The 17,374-nt window shown below is 40.2% G+C and overlaps 1 protein-coding gene across 1 annotated transcript in view; it reads right to left on the bottom strand.

Annotated features, from left to right (window-relative positions):
* Hadha (hydroxyacyl-CoA dehydrogenase trifunctional multienzyme complex subunit alpha) overlaps positions 1 to 17,374 on the bottom strand; it is a 48,888-nt gene that overhangs the window by 19,708 nt on the left and 11,806 nt on the right. Inside the window, exons 4-9 of the mRNA XM_004627437.2 lie at positions 16,811 to 16,944; positions 13,697 to 13,835; positions 12,611 to 12,730; positions 10,563 to 10,665; positions 2,654 to 2,776; positions 1,783 to 1,905 (exon numbers count right to left, since the gene is read on the bottom strand). Coding sequence (XP_004627494.1) covers positions 1,783 to 1,905; positions 2,654 to 2,776; positions 10,563 to 10,665; positions 12,611 to 12,730; positions 13,697 to 13,835; positions 16,811 to 16,944 — 742 coding nt within the window. The remainder of the gene's footprint in view (positions 1 to 1,782; positions 1,906 to 2,653; positions 2,777 to 10,562; positions 10,666 to 12,610; positions 12,731 to 13,696; positions 13,836 to 16,810; positions 16,945 to 17,374) is intronic.

Raw genomic sequence — 17,374 nt, 5'->3', positions numbered from 1 at the left:
ATGTACCATTAACATTGAATAAAATCAGCAGCATTGTTAGACTTCAAACAGAGGGTCAATGGTTTAGATCTGTGAGAAGGACAGGACTGAGTGGCTGGCTGCTCTAAGTGACCTATCTTTCCACTTCTCAAGTAACCAATGCACCTAGCCTGAAACAGAGGTAGAAGGAAAGAGAAGGCTCATGTACGTGGCCCACTCTACTTCCTTTCTTTCTCCAGAGACAGGCAGACCCTCAGCCTCCACTTTCATTACATTCTTTTCTACACTTTCTTCCTCAGAGGCATGATCTAATTTATCACATTAATCAACTCTATGAAGTTAAATATTCCACCCAGGATAAGTAGTATCCTATGCGCGATGGCAGGTATAAAGGACAGACAATCTTAAACTCATTCATCATTATGGAAATGACACAAAAATTTGCATTCTTAACTTTAACTTCTGTCTCAACTACTATTACTGTAATTCCCTATAATATCTACATTCAGGCCATATAAACTTCATTCTTAATCTATATTTGCAGCAAGTTTCTTGCTGCTTCCTTACTTTTACTGTCGTGTCTCAGTTATTCAAGCTTCAAGCCTAAGTGATTAAGAGTGCTGGCTAATTTACTTTTCTACTTTGTCTCTCTACGTTTTTACATACTACCATGGAAATGGATGTCTACCATCTCCATAGGACAAAGTGAAATCTCTCAGCTCGTTACTGCCAACCTTCCCCACCTTAGCTTTGATCTGTTTTTCTATAGACTAATTCATCACTCACTACTCATAGACGTTGGTCTCTCTAAATGCTCTGCGAAGCCTTGTGCTTTGGAGTTTCCAGAACTGCCCCAAACGCCTACCTGGTCAGCAATGTCTTCTCTTCACACACCCTCCATTCACTTTGGGGGCTCAAGTCAGCTCCTGTGAGGCTTTTCCTGACCACTCTAGCTCCCTCCTCTGTGCAATTAGCAATTTTCCAGTCCTAATTGGCTGGCATTAATCTTACGTTGCCTTGTCTTTTACACAGCTGTCTTCATTACCACGAGGGTAGAGCTGACCTCCCCAGCCCACAATGTGAGATGAACACAGGCAGGGGATCATGTTTCATACTTTAATTTCACTTTTTGTGGTACTAGGGCTGGAACCCAAGGCTTTGCATATGCTAGGCAGGTGTTCTATTACCGAGTTACACACCTACTCCATGTTTCATATTTTATGTAATTTGATGTCTTCTGTTCATAATACATTTGTCAACTGATATATTCTTTAATTTGAAGTCTCATTGTATGCTCTCTTAAATGTGGACTTTCCATCCTGAAGTTTTACATTTTGAGGTCTACTAGCAAAGGTTACTTCAGCCCTGTGACCATCTTAATCACCCCCTTTGAGCAATTCTAAATTTCTCTGCATCATTCCATGTTAGCAATTACAGCAACGGGGAAAACTCTGATGGGCTTCAGGTACTGACAGTGCCTTTGGCTGATGACAGAAGTCAGCCATTCATTTTGTGTCAACTGCCTTTTAAAGTCCAATATTTTACTGGCGTGGTTATGCCAACATTACTTTCTTGCTTTCTTACTGACAACTTCAACAACTCAACAACCAATGAGTATGTCTAGCATTATTTTCCCCAAACTTATCACTTTACATGAGTCCTTCTAGCTTTCCCTTATGTTAGTTGGTACTTCAATAGCAGAGTTAAGAACTTTAGTACTGACATGCATGGTCAGAATGGCAGTAGGGTATTGCTCTACAGAAGGGCAGGGCATATGATGAGGGTGGGTGGAAAGCGTGAGACTCACATCAATTATTTTCAGAGGTGCAGGATAAAGGCCTTTGGTCTGCTTTCGCACTTTTTCTTCCACTTTTTTGTAAACCTGTTGCCTGACAAATGGGATACTCATGGCGTATGATGTCAGTTCTGGAAGGTAAAATGCTTTTTAGACACCTACCGGAAAGAACTTGACCTCGTTTGTTTTGTGAACTTCATAAAAATGCAGCAATTCCAGGTATATATTTGCTTTCCATTCTACTACAAACATCTAAATGTCAACCTATGTACTATTTCAAATATAGTTTATTTAAATTATGTATTTGGTACAGGGTCTCACTACGCAGGGTCTCAGATTTGTAGTGATCCTTCTGTTTTTAGCCTCCCCAGAACTGGAATTAAAGGCATGCACCACCACGCCTAGACTTGGTGGTTGGCTCAGTGCGCCTGGGGGTAGGGCCGGCAAGACAAGTGGCGCCGGGGATAGAACCCTGGTTCCTATGCTTGCTCAAATGTATGTGAATTAGCTGATAAATGTCAAAGCTAGGCATTGAGTACATGTTTAAAATTTTCCAAAATAAAAAGTTAAAAAAAATTTAGCCAGGTGTGATGGTGCAAGCCTATAATCACAGCATTCAGAAGGGTGAGGCAAAAAGATTGCTGCAAGTGTGAAGCCAGCCTGAGCTATACAGTGAGTTCAAGGTCAGCTTGGACTACTTATCGAGACCCTGTCTCAGATTTTAAAGGGTAATAAAGTTAAGGACTTGATCCTATAGCATCACTGTGATACTTCTTAAGGTTGACTTTACACTTAGAATAAATGACACATGTATTTTTTCAATAGCAAATATAATTAAATGCTAAAGAAAGCAGCTCTGTTCTTTAACAAGATACTCACTTTCTACCAATCCTTTGTTTCTCACTGGTGTGATCTTCTTATCAGCTAGTCCTTTGGCAAATGTAACTGCAACTTCCTCCAGGTATTCAATTGTCCGTTCCTCTGGAGGTTTGACTCCTGGTCCTGTAAAAACAATGGCAGCAGACTGAATGCCAATAAGCTCACATTGTCCCATGCAGGCAAAACCCAGGCATGCCAAAGTCAGAAGGCTCCACCATGGCCTTCTATTTCCGGCCAGAGATAGGCAGGTGGCAGTCACACACTTGGACTCTAAGATGGGACCAGCACTGAACAAGAATGTGACGTGTGCTCTAGGTAGACAAAAAGGACCTTTTATCCTGCCTACCGCTTCTGTAGGATGCAGCATCACTTGTGGCCAGCACTCTTACTAAAAAACTGGGGAAAAAAATGAATAAACAATAAAATCACGTGCAAAGACAGTGAAGGCTGGGGCAGTATGAGGCCCACATAAACTAAAGCTCCACAGTGGGAGGAGCCTATTGCCAGTGAACTGGCACTGCTGCTTGTTTTCTTCCTGCGGGTATGTGATGTTTTCAAGTATGAGCCGAAGACTGGCCTTGCTATTGTGGGAAAGTAAAACTACCAGAATCTCAGTTGTCATGTGCACTGAAACAGAAACTAAAAAAAAAAAAAAACCAAGTGGAAAGCTAGTTCTCCCTGGAGTGTTTTTAGAGCTCTAAGGGGGCTTAGGTGCTGAAGAGAAAGGGTCAGAAAGGCCTGATGATCAGTGGTTTGGCTATACAGCCAGGAACATGGAAGAAACCTCGGTAACAAGGTATTTGGGATTGAACTATGCCCTGTCAAAATCTGTAAGTTGAAGATCTAACCCCAGTATCTTAGAACATGACTATATTGGGAGATAAAATACTTAAAGAGGTGATTAAGTTAAAATGAGGCTATCAGGGTAACCCTAATCCAGTCTGTGCCACAAGAGAAGTCTGGATGCACAGACACAAGAATGTGCATGTGCGTGAATTGGAAAGACCATGTGCAGACACTGAGGAGGAAGAAGGCAGCAAGGCAAGGAAAAGAAGCCTCAGAAGGAATGGAAACTGTTGCCATCTGATCTTATATTTCTGGCTTCCAGAACTATAATAAGTTATTTTGTTGCTGCTGTGGGAAATAAGTTATTTTGTTGCTGCTGTTTAAACTACTTATCAGTGGTATCTGGTTAGAGCAACATCAGCAAACAAAACACAAAGACACTTGGGGAACAGGGGGAACAGGTATGAGGACAAAATTCTGAGTAGGCAAATAACGTGAACAGATTGTGGTCTACATGAATATTCACCTAAGGGTGATTTCAACTATTAAGTGGATAGGCTGGCTAGTTATTATGGCTTCTACCCTGTCTTTTCTAGTCATTTGTTCCATTGTGTTATGAAGGATTTTTTTTTTTTTTGCTCCGAATGCCTTCAGGGCAGGTTTGGCTGGCTTGAGTTGTGGGGATCGAACCCCAGCAACCTGAGCCTGACTGCTTTATTGAAGCAGCCACTTAAAGAACTGAGCTAAGGGGCAGGCCCCCTCCACTGTGTTATGAATGAAATAGGCACAGGAGGACAGGTATGCAGGTTACTCATGAGCTTATGGCAGGACCTGGTTATAGTCAATGGCAGCTGCTCAATCAGCCAGCAGCAGAGACAACACTGCACCCCTCACATGGAGACTCCCCAGGCTGATGTGGCAGCTACCCTGAGGGTAGCTCTTTATACTGCACTTCTGCTGTCATAGAAAGGGCACCAGAATAGAGAAGAACAGATGCTAGAGATTTGCCTTATTGGCAGGCAATTCTTACAAAACTGTCATTTGTGGGCTGAGAGAACTTTTACTGTCCATTGTGGTATTCAACATAGCACTGCTTCTACAAAGAAACTCACTTCACAATAACTGTACTGTAGCAGTTGGGGCTCTGCCCAAGAAACACACAGGTTCTACAATGCTCCCCACAGGCTCAGAGTACCAGCTAAGTTGTGATATTTTGCAGGGTTAAATCAAGGCCCTCCAGGACTCTGTATCTAAATCAGCTTTTAATACACAGGACTTATAGGTCCAGGACTCTATACTAACATGCACTGTGATTTTTTTTTTTTTTTTTTTTTGGTGGTACTGGAGATTGAACTCAGGACTTGCGCTTGCCAGGCAGGCTCTTAAGCTGCTGAGTTATCTCCCAGGTCCTTGCCCTATGATTACTCAATGGAAATCTACAGTCAATTCCACAAAGGACTGTTAGTGACCTAGACCTTTTATCAATAAAGGTGTCCTTGCCAGGCAAAGAATCATGACCAGCTGAGGTACTTTCTGAAGGCCAAGTGAGGAAGACATGGGTAGGAGAAATTCTGTCCTCCCTATAGCACATTTGGCGTGCAGCCAGCATTTCATGGTCCTTAAGGAAGGAGCAGTCAAGGATTCTGGTCTCCTGGGCTGCCTATGCTGTCACACCTATTCCATTCCTAGTCAGACACCTTCACTCCTGGGTCTCTTTATATGGGGCCAAAGGTCAGGGTAGGAAGGAAGTCTGAAAGACTTTCCCCATTCCCTACTTCCCCTTCTCCTAAGGTCCAGAAAGCTACAGGAGGCTTTGGTGTAGGGCTTCTTCAACAGTGAGATGACTGTCACTCATGTGTAAGCCCCTAAGCCCTGCTCCTGTACAGGAAATGGAATGAGGTGCCAGAGTCGATGCTTACTCCAGGTTTAGCCTTCTGCACAAAATGCTGAAGCACAGTAATTATTATTTTTTATTTTTGTGGTATAGGGGATCAAGGCTTTTGCATTGTGCTACATTCCCAGCACTTTTTACTTTGATACAGGGTCTAAGTCACTATCTTGCTCAGGCTGAGTTTGAACTTTTTGCCTCAGCCTCTCAGAGTACTGGGATTAAAAGCACATTGTCACAATGACAGAGTGAAGTGATTACCATTAAAAGTGTCAATTATTTTCATTTTGGGTTGTTGCTTTAATTGGTTACTTTGACACTAGACAGCTTAGCCTTTGTCTACAGCAGTTGAGCACTGGCCAGAAATAGTTACTCTAATGGTTATATTTGCTACAAATATCTATATGTAATTCATCAAATATTTGTGTTTTCTTCTCTATCTTCTTTTCATCTAAAACGTATCAACAGTTAACTTTATTATCACAGCATTTAATTACAGAATATTACAGAAGAGTGAATTTTAACCAGAGACGTTGCAAGATTAGTGTTATTTTGGTTCTATTTAGGACACTTGCATTATGTCAAGTGAAAGTAACACAGACTCTCTCTTTTTTTTTTTTTAATTTTTTTTAAACTTTAACATTTATTGTGTGTGTGTGTGTGTGTGTGTGTGTGTGTGGCCAGCTCAGCCCACCAGGGGGCGCGGCTGGCTGGCATGCGGTGCTGGGGGATTGAACTGCGGTCCCTGTGCTTTGCCAAGCTTGTTCCAAGTAGGGCTTTAGACCACTGAGCCATCTCTCCAGCCCCAACACAGACTCTTATTGTCTATTTGGGGATTAAGTATAGTTTGACATCTTTATGGGTGTCAGACTGAAAGGGGGTAGACTGTTGTCTTTGAATGGATCAACTTGGCTAGATCATGATCTCTTTGTTAATCCATGTTTTTGTCTGAAGATATTTTATAAATGTGACAAAGACCATAATCATAAACTAGTAAATCAGAAACCAAAGAGAATTCTAGCATTAGGGAAGTTGAGGCAGGAGGACTGCTCTGAGTTTAAGGTCAGCCTGGGCTACAAAGTGAACTGCATAGTAAAACCCTGTCTCAAAAAGACAGAGAAAGACATCATTATAGAATATAAAAGAATTAAAACAAGGAGAGTGCACTTAGGAGTTAAATTTTCTCTCAGTAAATAAAGGAATCAGCTGGGTGTGGTGGCAGATGAGAGAAGAGACCCCCCCCCCCGACCAAGTGTCTCAGCAGATGCAGAATAGGGAAAATTCAACACCCATTCTAAATAAATTATAAAGACAACTTCAACAGGATAAAGAGCTGTACTGGTTGACACACCATGTCAACTTGAAAAGTTTAAAAGTTTAAGTGACTCAGTAGGCTCTTACTTTGTAAACATTCTCATCCTGTGCAAGAGGAGGGCATGGACACTGTGTGAGTCCTACTCCCCCACCCCAGGGTAGTTTGCTTAATATGTGCAAAGGAGAGAGGCTGCTGCTGCTGCTCCCTTTGCTCTTGTTGCTTTGCTGTCTTGAACTGTAGCTCTTGTGCCATGTTTCTCAGCCTTAAAGCCAGCCGAATATGGACTGAAACCTCCACAAACTGTGAGCTAAATACATCTTTCTTTCTTTAATTTTGGGTGTCAGGTATTTTGTCCCAGCAATGAGAGAAAGGTAACTGAGACAAGAGCATACAAGAAAAATCTACAGTGCAGTTAACTGGCTTTGAGCTCACTTTGTAGCCCAGGCTGATTTGAACTTCCAATGATCCTCCTGCCTCAGCCTCCCAAGTGCTGGAATTACAGGTGTGTGCCACCACACGTGGCTCCTTTACCATCATGCTTAATGGTGATGGTTCCTCCTAAAACTGGGAACAAGTTAATATCTGCTTTTATCCTTTCTATCCAATACTGTACAAAGGTCTTAGCCATTGCAGTAAGTCAGAAATAAATGACATCCAGATTGCAAAGACAAACTATGCATAGACAACATACAGAAAATCCTGAGGAAAGCACCCCACCCCTCTCAAAAAGCAAACACACACACACACACACACCGATGAGAAACTAATAGAAACTAATGTTTTGCAAAACAACAGTATGTACGATTTAAATACAGAAATCAACTACATTTCTATATGTATTAATGAGAAATGAAAGTAAAAAAAAAGCTTAATGGGCTGGGGGTATAACTCAATGATAGAGTACAAGGTTAGCATGCAGAAAGCCCTAGGTTCCATCTCTAGTGTTACAAACAACAAAAATTGTACAAAATGATTTCAAAGTTTCAAATATCTAGGTATAAATTTTACAAATGCATTCAAAGCCAGGTGTGTTGGTGCATACCTATAATCCCAGCACTTGCGAGATCGAGGCAGGAAGATTGCTGTGAATTAGAGGTCAGTTACATGGTGAGACTGTCTCAAAAAAACCAAACCACACACACCACACAACACCACATCACACCAAAAATGTGTTCAAAAGCCATTCATCAGCCAGGTGTGGTGGTGAAAGCCTGTAATTCTGGCACTCAGAGGCCAAGGCAGGAGAACTGCTGTGAGTTTGACGGCAGCCTGGGCTACACAGTGAGACCCTGTCTCAAAAACCGTACAAACTAACCTGTTCATCCAGAGGTATAAAACAATGCTGAGAAATACAAGACTTCAATAAACAGATTCCAAGTCATTTTATTCAGAATTTTGTTTATTTAATAAACAGAGATGATTCTGATAAAATGACTTTTAAAGATGTCAATTCTTCCTAAATTGTTTCAATGCAATTCGAATCACTGCCTTAACAGGCAGCTTTGTAGATAGGGACAAGATGATTATAAAATTTATATGGAAGCACAAAGAAACTATTATATCCAAAATAACTGTGAAAGAAGAAAACCAAGTGGGATGTCTATAATGCCTGATTTCACAATTTACTATAAAAAAAGACAATAATGAAGACCATGTGACAGTGCCTAGGAAATCCAGATTAATGATTTAAACATACAGGGCCAACTGATCACCGCGCAGCTCGGTCTTGTGGTGATCCTCCTGCTTTCAGCCTTCCCAGCGCTGGGATTACAGGTGTATACCAGTACGCTTGGACTCTGGCTGGCTCAGCCCACCCTAGGGGCAGGGCTGGCGCAGGATGTGGTGTCAGGGATCGAACTGCGGTCCCTGAATGTGCCTAAGCAGGTACTTCAAGTCTGCTGAGCTATCTTGATGGACCCTCAATTGATTTTTGAACAAGCCAAAATAATTCACCAAGGAAGAATTGTCTTCTCAGCAACTGGTAGGAGAACATTTGGATATTCACAAGCGCAAAGAATAAAAAAAGACTCAATCCTTACTTCACACCACATAGAAACATTAACTTGCAATGGAGAACAGATCAAAATGTAAGAGTCAAAACTAGAAAAGTTACAGTGGAAAGTATAGGAGAAAAATCACTGCCATCTTGGGTTACAGAACAACTATTGCATATCACATAGTTGATACAGAACTTATATCCTGATATATAAAGAAATTTGAAATCTTGATAGTAAGAAAAAAATCAAATGAAATGGGGAAAAGGATCTGAACAGTCACTTTATCAAAGAAGACACATCAAGTGCAAATAAACATAAGCTACTCAATATGACCATAAAATGTAAAGTGACAATGAAGTATTACAATACTCCTATTAGAATGTCTAAAACTAAAAAGACAGATCAGCGGGGTGCATGGCACATACCTGTATTCTCAGAATCTGGGGAGGCTGTATAAGATTACAAGTTCAGGTGCCATCTGAACAATTTAATGAGACCTTGAATAACATGATATAACATCACGTAACAACATAGGGCTAGAGCTGTAATTCAGCGGTTGAGAGTCCCTGGTCTGACCCCCAGTACCACAAAAAAGAGTAGCCATGTAAAAGTGGTAGGCAATTAGAACTTTTATAGGCTGCTGGTGAGAATTCAAACGGACATAACCACTCTGGGAAACTAGGCTGGTAATTCTTAAAAGCTGAATGCATCAGTCATATGGGACAGAAAATCTACTCTTTAATATTTATTTATTAAACAGAAATGAAACAAATATTCAAAGACTTTATGAGGAGTAAAGACTTACGCATCCATGAAACCTATTCTGAGGCTTCATTCAGAATAGGCCCAAATAAGAAAAAACCTCCAGTGTCACCCACTCAGTGAATGGATAAGCATACTACAGCACACAGTGAGTGTTACACGATGGAATAACACTCAGCAACACTCATGCAATAGCACAGATGCATTTCAAAAGCATTATGCTAAGACACAAAAACTATATACTAGCAGTGCCCTACCTTTTGACTGTAGTGTGTATATCATTACATAGATGGCAAAATTCAAATGGTAGATTAAAGTTTATAAACTATGAAAATAATACTTCAATGTTGATTTTTTAAAAAATGTAAGAATTAAAAAAAAGAAAAAAAGACTTTAGGGCTGGTCAAATAATTCAGCGGATTAAAGTGCCTGCTTAGGCGGATGCGGTCACTGGGGTTCAATCCCTGGCATGCCATGCTGGCCCTGCCCCCGGGGTGCACTGAGACAGCGAATGAAACTGGGCATGATGGCATGCGCCTGTAATCCCAGCTTGTGGGAGGCTGAACACAGGCGGATTACTATAAGTCCAATCTATGTAGTGAGACCCTGTAGACCCTATATTAAAATACAAAAAGAAAAAAATAATTTGACTAACATATAATCAACAGTATTGGTTTCTATTTCTGACAGAAATTGTAAGGGAGGAAGCAACAAGTAGGTCTTGTTAATATTCTTAGATTAGGTTTGCATACATACGTACTGCATTATAAAAAAACATAAAAAAACTGAAGGAAGGTTTTAACAGGTAATCATACAGATAATTTAAAAATTAAAAAAAGACTTCAGTTCTGCACTCTTAATGTCCAAATTACAAAGTTAAATAGAAACCAGTATGATACTGAAAATGATTCAGTAACTTCATCCCTCAAAATATTATTTCTTAGTTTGGGCATGGTGGTGCACGCCTGTAATCTCAGCACTAGGGAGACAGAAAGCAGGAGTCTGAGCTGCGTAGTAAGACCCTGCACACACACACACACACCCACACCCACACCCACACATTTCTTAAGAGTTTGAATTTCACTTTAACCATTATTTAAGACATTAATTCTCTGAGGAAATAAGTTACAAGGCCTAACTTTTGAAACATGCTACACTTACCCAGGGGTTCCACCAATTGGTCAACCAGTCCCATTTTCTTTGCTCTGTCTGCACGGATGTTTCTACCAGTCAGCATTACATCAAAAGCAGCAGGTATACCCAGCTAACATCAAGCAAGAGTCAAAAATATAAAGGAAAAATGAGCATGACAATTATAATTTAAAAAGCCTTAAGTTAGTAAATGTTAAAATGAAAATAATCAAATCACATTTTTATGTTACATAGCATTAAGTTAAATTTTATATACTGATACACATTTAGTTTGGGGATTAGGTTTGGGATTATCTCCAGCTAAAGTATTACCTCTTCTTTTAGTTCAGTATATAGGAGTTTTGTCTTACAGAGTTAATAAGGTGGAGAATAAACTTCATGTTTCCTAAAATTGTGCATTTATGGTATTCTGAGCTTCTATTTTAATCATTTATATATTTTTAAATTCCTATATTGGAACTATATAGTATAGATACTGAGAAACCTAATAGATTGACAATCTTGAGAAAGAATTTTAGGATCAAAATAGAATTTGGGCTGGGTGTGGTGGTGCATGCCTATAATCCCAGCATTCAAGAGGTTGAGGCAAGAGGATTGCCATGATTTCAAGGCCAGCCTGTGCTACATAGTGAGTTCAAGGTTAGCCTGAATTCATTGAGACTGTATAAAAAAAAAAAAAAAAAGGCTGGGGCTTCTTATGTGGAATACTAGAAAAGTGAATTCTAAAATAGGGTGTGGTGGTATATACCTTATAATCCCAGATACTTGGGGGGATGAGGCAAGAGGATCTTAAATTTGAGGTAAGCTTGAACAATTTTAGAGATCCTTTCTCGAAATAACATTTTTTAAAAAGGGCTGGGTGATGTAGTTAAGTGCTAGAGAACTTGCCCAGCATGTGTGAGCCTGTGGGTTCAATCACTGGGACTGGGGGGAAAAATAAAGAAATTTCTGGCAACATTCAAATAATAATTAGTTAAAAAAAAAAAAAGAAACTCAGCAAATATTTTCTACACACACATATTCATGGTATCAATAAATCTTCCTGATAGTTCTATGAAGGAATACACATTATTATTTAAAAACTAAAACCATTCTCTCTTTGGTGCTTGGTTTATACCAATTTCTCTGCAAAGAGTATTTCTGCCAAGTCTTTTTGTTGGGGAATTTAGGAGGGTGAATGGGTCGTCCAGCTTGACATTATAATTGCTGTGGCCTCCATTTGACTCCTTTTCCTCTCCTTCAAGATGCAAAAACCTGGGTTGGCAAGACAGCTCAATGGACCAAGAACCTGCTTAGGCAAGCACAGGTATTGAAGTTTGGCCAGCCCCACCCCTGGGTGCGCTGAGCCAGCCACCAAGATGGGACATGGTAGTGCATGCCTGTAATCCCAGTGCTGGGGAGGCTGAAAACAGGATCACTATGAGTCCGAGGGGCATAATGAGACCCTGCACCAAACACATAAAAACAAAAACAAAAAACAGAAGCCTACTGTGTCTCTTTTTATCCTACAGAGTACAGCAATGAGATGGTCTCAATCAGAATGAGAGATGGGGTCTGCTCATATTTATCACGACATATGCACCCAGGCTTCTGAGAAAACTAAGCTGGTATTGTGCAGAGAAGAAAGATTAAACCAAAAAGCTTAAAAAAGCAAGACGTGTCTTATTTATCTCTATGCTTCTTCGGAAATTAACAAAGGTTTGCATCAATAACTTTGTGGAACATAAAGTCTTGGGAATAAAAATGTCTCTGTGGGCCGGGGAGATGGCTCAATGGAATAAGTGCTTCCCTGGCAAGCGCAAGGGCCTGAGTTCAATCCCCGGTTCTGCAAAACAAACAAACAAAAAACAAACAAAACAAAGTATCACTGATCCTACACTGTCACATTTTATTTGGTTTCCAAAGTCTACAACTATAACGAATGTCTGTATCATGTGTTTCTTACAATAGGAATAGATCTAAGGGACATTTATTTATTTTTTAAAGAGACATTTATGTGTTAAGGTTCTAAGCTCATGGGGGTGATGAGAATGAGAGTGAGGAGGAGCTTAACTCACCATTCTGGGCAGCCTTTGGGTGCCTCCTGCTCCTGGTAAGATCCCCAGCAAGACTTCAGGGACACCTAATACTGTTTTTCTGTCCTTTGTTGCTATTCTGTATTGGCATGAAATGGCAAGCTTCAAGCAAATAGAAGAATGAGTACATTAGAAAATAAAACTTCATAACGTCTTAGGATCTGTGCGAGTCTAAGAATTACAGCACAAAACTGTGTTCAGTAAACTGAATAGAATAAGCTGAAGTGCTAAGTTACCCTAGCACTCAGCGCTTTTTAAGAATTTACCCTTCAGCCGCCCTAAAAACACTCTTATTTCATTAATCTTTTTGGGTTGCAGGTCCCCTTTAAAAAAATCTGCATAAGACCATGGGCTCTCTTGGTAGACCAGAGAACACATCTTATATGGACTTAGGTAAAGAAACTCTGAGCCATACAGAGAGCTTCCTCTCCACTTGAGCAAGTGTACTTTACAGCTTCCCGATAGGCACTGCTATGCCTTGCTTTGCTCACACTGTACCACACGTACCACAGGCTTTTCAATTGTTTTCTGGTTAATCAAGTTGTAGCCACCTTTTAGGTCCAGGTGTAGGTTTTCTTCATTAGCATATGGAAGTGGCCAGCACAGCTCCCAGAATGAGAGTCATACTTAATAAATGCTATTTTCCCCCTCCTTTTGTAGTCTAATTAAGAATCGCCTCTTTCCACATCTCATCATTTACATCTTTACTACTCAAAGGAAACTCAAACATATACTGTGTTATGCTTTGCATAACTCAACCAGACTTAACATGAAAATGGACTCCCCTTCGAATTTTATCCTGCAACCTGAACCAGGTTTTTAGAACTGGACCACAGAGAACCAGCTCAATCTTTTCAATTTATCAATGAAAACATTTCACCTTAGTGTGCACGTTGTATGACTTGCTCTATCACAGTTAAGGATTAAAACCTATTGAGAAGTTTAACTATAAAGAAATCCGATTCTCCTCTGAAACTGCGTTCATGCGTACCAGCAACTTGCGGGTTTACAGCTGGCACATCCCACCCATGGACTGGAAGGTGAATGAAGGATCCGAACAGTTTGTACCTCAAGTCCTCCTCCCAGGCAGGATCCATGGATGGCAGCTACGATCGGCTTGGTGGACGTTTCAAGCTTTTCAAACATTCTTTGTGCTTCCTGTGATATTCTAGTTGCTTCCTGAGAGGTTTTACATGCTGCTAACATGCTGAAATAGCCAAAAAAGTGAAGAACAGAGAAAAGAGCAAAGGTAAAACCACCAGCTATATTATTCACTACTTGGTCCAGTATACACTTATCCCAGCATATACCTGTTTGGCAATGAGTCTTCATATAACATGAAATATGTAACATGAAATATGAAAATGAAAGGTGTGTCATTTGATATATTTTTGCTTCTACAACAAATCATTTGATTGCAAAGCTTTGTACATAGGAACATCACCTGGTACATTTTTTCACCATCAGATTAAATGGCAATCAAAATGACAGCCAGGAAGAAAGAAAGAAAAAAATCTTTAAATAGACCCCTTAATGATTAAAAAACAAAGGTCTGGCACAACAACGTACTCCATATTTTTTGTTTCATTTGCTACTTTGTTTCTTTTTCCTTCTTAAAACTTTTTATTTAGTTATTTATTTGCTACAAGGTCTCACTACCCAGGTTAGACTTATAGTGATCATCCTGTCAGCTTCCCCAGGGCTCTGACTACAGGTGTGCGTGTGCCACCACACCCAGTGTCTGTGGCTGGCTAGGTGCCTGGGGGCCACACAGCATGAGGTGCCGGGGATCAAACCTAGATCCCTGTGCTTGCCAGGCAGGCACTTAGACCACTGAGCTATACCCCAGCTCCCCCTACCATTTTTTTTTTTTTTTTTTTTCATTTTTGAGATAGGGTTTCACTATGCAGTTCAGGCAGGCCTTGAACTCACTCTGTAGCCCGGGAAGGCCTAAAATTCACAGTGATCCTCTGGGTTCAGTTTCCTGAGTGCTGAGATTATAGGCATGTGCCACCATACCCAGTCTCTGCTACTTTGCTTTTGAACACATTTAAGATGATGATCTTTTACCTTTGATGAAGGATGACTAGTATTTTTCTGTGGTCTTACTGGGAGTTGCTCAGCTGGCCTTACAAGACCTACAAGTACTTTCTTTTGAATATAGGTAGCTACTGCCAGGTATGTCAGTTTCTTATTAGGCTCAAATAACTGAGCTAGATTTTTTTTTTTTTTTGGCAGAACTGGGGATTGAACTCAGGCCCTTGGGCTTACTAGACAAGTGCTTATTCTCCTGAGCTATCTCCCCGGCCCCGTTAGAAATAATTTTGCTATACATAATTTTGCTTTTTCTAAAAAATAAACATTAAACAGAACATTTATAAATTCTATTATGAGTACACAAGAAAAGGGTACATGTTGTGACGCATGGCTTAAAAATATACAAACACCGGGGCCAGGGAGATGGCTCAGTGGAATAAGCACTTCCCTGGCAAGTGCAAGGACCTGAGTTCAATCCCCGGTTCCACCAAAAAAAAAAAAAATACAAACACCTTAAGTCCAAACTACTAACCTACAATCCTAGCTACCACTGTTTAAATTACAAAATAATATATTACATAGCCATAGTTTGACAGAATTAACAACTGTTAATGTAAACCATTAGATTAACACTGAGATAACACTTCCCTTCCTTATGTACACACTTAAAAAATTATAAACAAATCATAAAGTCATACATTTTTCTTCTTTTCTTTCTTTTTTTTGCGGAACCGGGGATTGAACTCAGGCCCTTGAGCTTGCCAGGCAAGCACTTATTCTACTGAGCTATCTTTCCGGCCCAAAGTCATACATTTTTACATTTTAAAAAGGGAAAAAATACTGGCTGCATCTGGAAAGTTCTATCTGTAAGTTCAAGGCCTACTCCCTACTTCATTTGGCTGAAGCAATCACTTTCAGATTCAGTCCAACTCTACACTTGTATCCAGAAACAATACAAAGAATTATTTTATGTATAGTTTGAAGACATTCATAGAAACTACATATTGTATGAAACATTCTACAACTTGCTTTTGGAAAATTTATTATTACAAGCCAGGTGTGGCAGTGCACACCTGTAATCCAAGTGCCCTGACAGGCTGAGGCAGGAGGATGTTAAGTTTGAGATCAGGCTGGGTACCTTGGCCAGTTAGGAAGATCCTATCTCAAAATAAAAGATAAAAAAAGAGGATGGTGTATAGCTTAGCACAAAAGTCCTGGTTTCAATCTTTGGTACTAGAAAAATCAACTAACGAACCAAAAAAAATCCTCTAAAAAACCCCCCAAAATGGCTAGGGACATAGCTCAGTGGCCTAAGCGCCTGCCTGGCAAGCACAAGGACACAGGTTCAATCCCTGGTACTACATGCTGTGCCAGCCCCAGAACCCTGGGTCTACCATGCCCCAAAATTGGGTGTGGTGGTACCTGCCTGTAATCCCACCACTGGGGAGGCTGAGACAGGAGGATCACTATGAGTCTGAGCTGCCTTAAATAAAAGATTAAAAACAAAAACCCAAAAAATATCCCTTACTATTACGCCACTGAGTTTTAACATTATGTTGTGGATCTAATTAATTACTTTTATCTATTTTGTAGTACCTTAAGTATCTCCCTAACTTATATTTAACTTGTTCCAATTTTTTTTTTTTTTTGGCGGAACTGGGGATTTTATTCAGACCCTTGCGCTTGCCAGGGAAGCGCTTATTCTACTGAGCCATCTCCTTGGCCCCACTTGTTTCAAATTCTTCATTACTTTAAACTCCACATGACCAAATACTCTCATGCACCAGTCCTTATGAAGAAAAGGTAAGATTTCCTCAGAATATATACAGCTGGAAGAAGGTGCATCATCAGACCACAGGTATTTCCAAGTTGACTAAACCCTGCCAGATAGCTCACCAACTGACATTCCCACTAGGAAGGTAATAACTTACTTGTTTCTCCAAGTCCATGTTACCACATATTTTCAAACTTTTAAATGTTTGCTGGTCTGATAGGTAAAAAAGCATTGCTCTTTTAACAAACAGGCGCTTTTATTTTGTTAAAGTCATGAAAATCACATAAAAACAACTTTCAGAGAATTTACTTCTATCTCCTTTTCAATAGGCCTAATCAAGGTCCAAGGTGACTTTCAGTTTCCTAACTTACTTGATATCAGCTCCTGCAACAAAGCAGCCAGGCTTTGATGAGATAAGGACTGCACTTCGGATCTGATCATTAGCCCAGATTTCATTCATGATTTCCATGAACTCTGATTGTATTTCTTTATTCAGAGTATTTACCTGCCAGGGGAAATAGATAATTCTAAGGGTAAATGCTATTATGATTATGGGAAATGTGTTTATCCAGCAGACATATACTGTTAAAAACAAGAAAGAGAAGCCAAAAAATCCCAACCCTGCAAGCCCCCCCACCAAAAAAAAAACAAAACCCTCCCTCAAACCCAGCAGTTCAGTTTTAGCCAACTATTAGCATCTCCTCTCTTTAAAACTAGGTCTACACCCAAGTGAGTCACTAGCCCAACCCCCAAAAGAAAGAGATCCTATCCCGCATTCCAACCCCCAACAGGAAAAGACCCTGTCCCATATGTAATCCCACTGGTTGACCATAGTTTTGTCCCACCTCCTGCCCACCTAAGCAAGTTCCCATTCTCTCTACCTTAGCCTCACATGGTTTTACACTATAAAAGTCCCTGGAAGAGACAGCTTCCCG

This window comes from Octodon degus, unplaced genomic scaffold, assembly GCF_000260255.1.
Source record: "Octodon degus isolate 3935 unplaced genomic scaffold, OctDeg1.0 scaffold00019, whole genome shotgun sequence".
NCBI lineage: Eukaryota > Metazoa > Chordata > Mammalia > Rodentia > Octodontidae > Octodon > Octodon degus.
The sequence above is the reverse complement of the archived record's forward strand: the minus strand, read 5'-3'. Positions and strand labels throughout refer to the sequence as shown.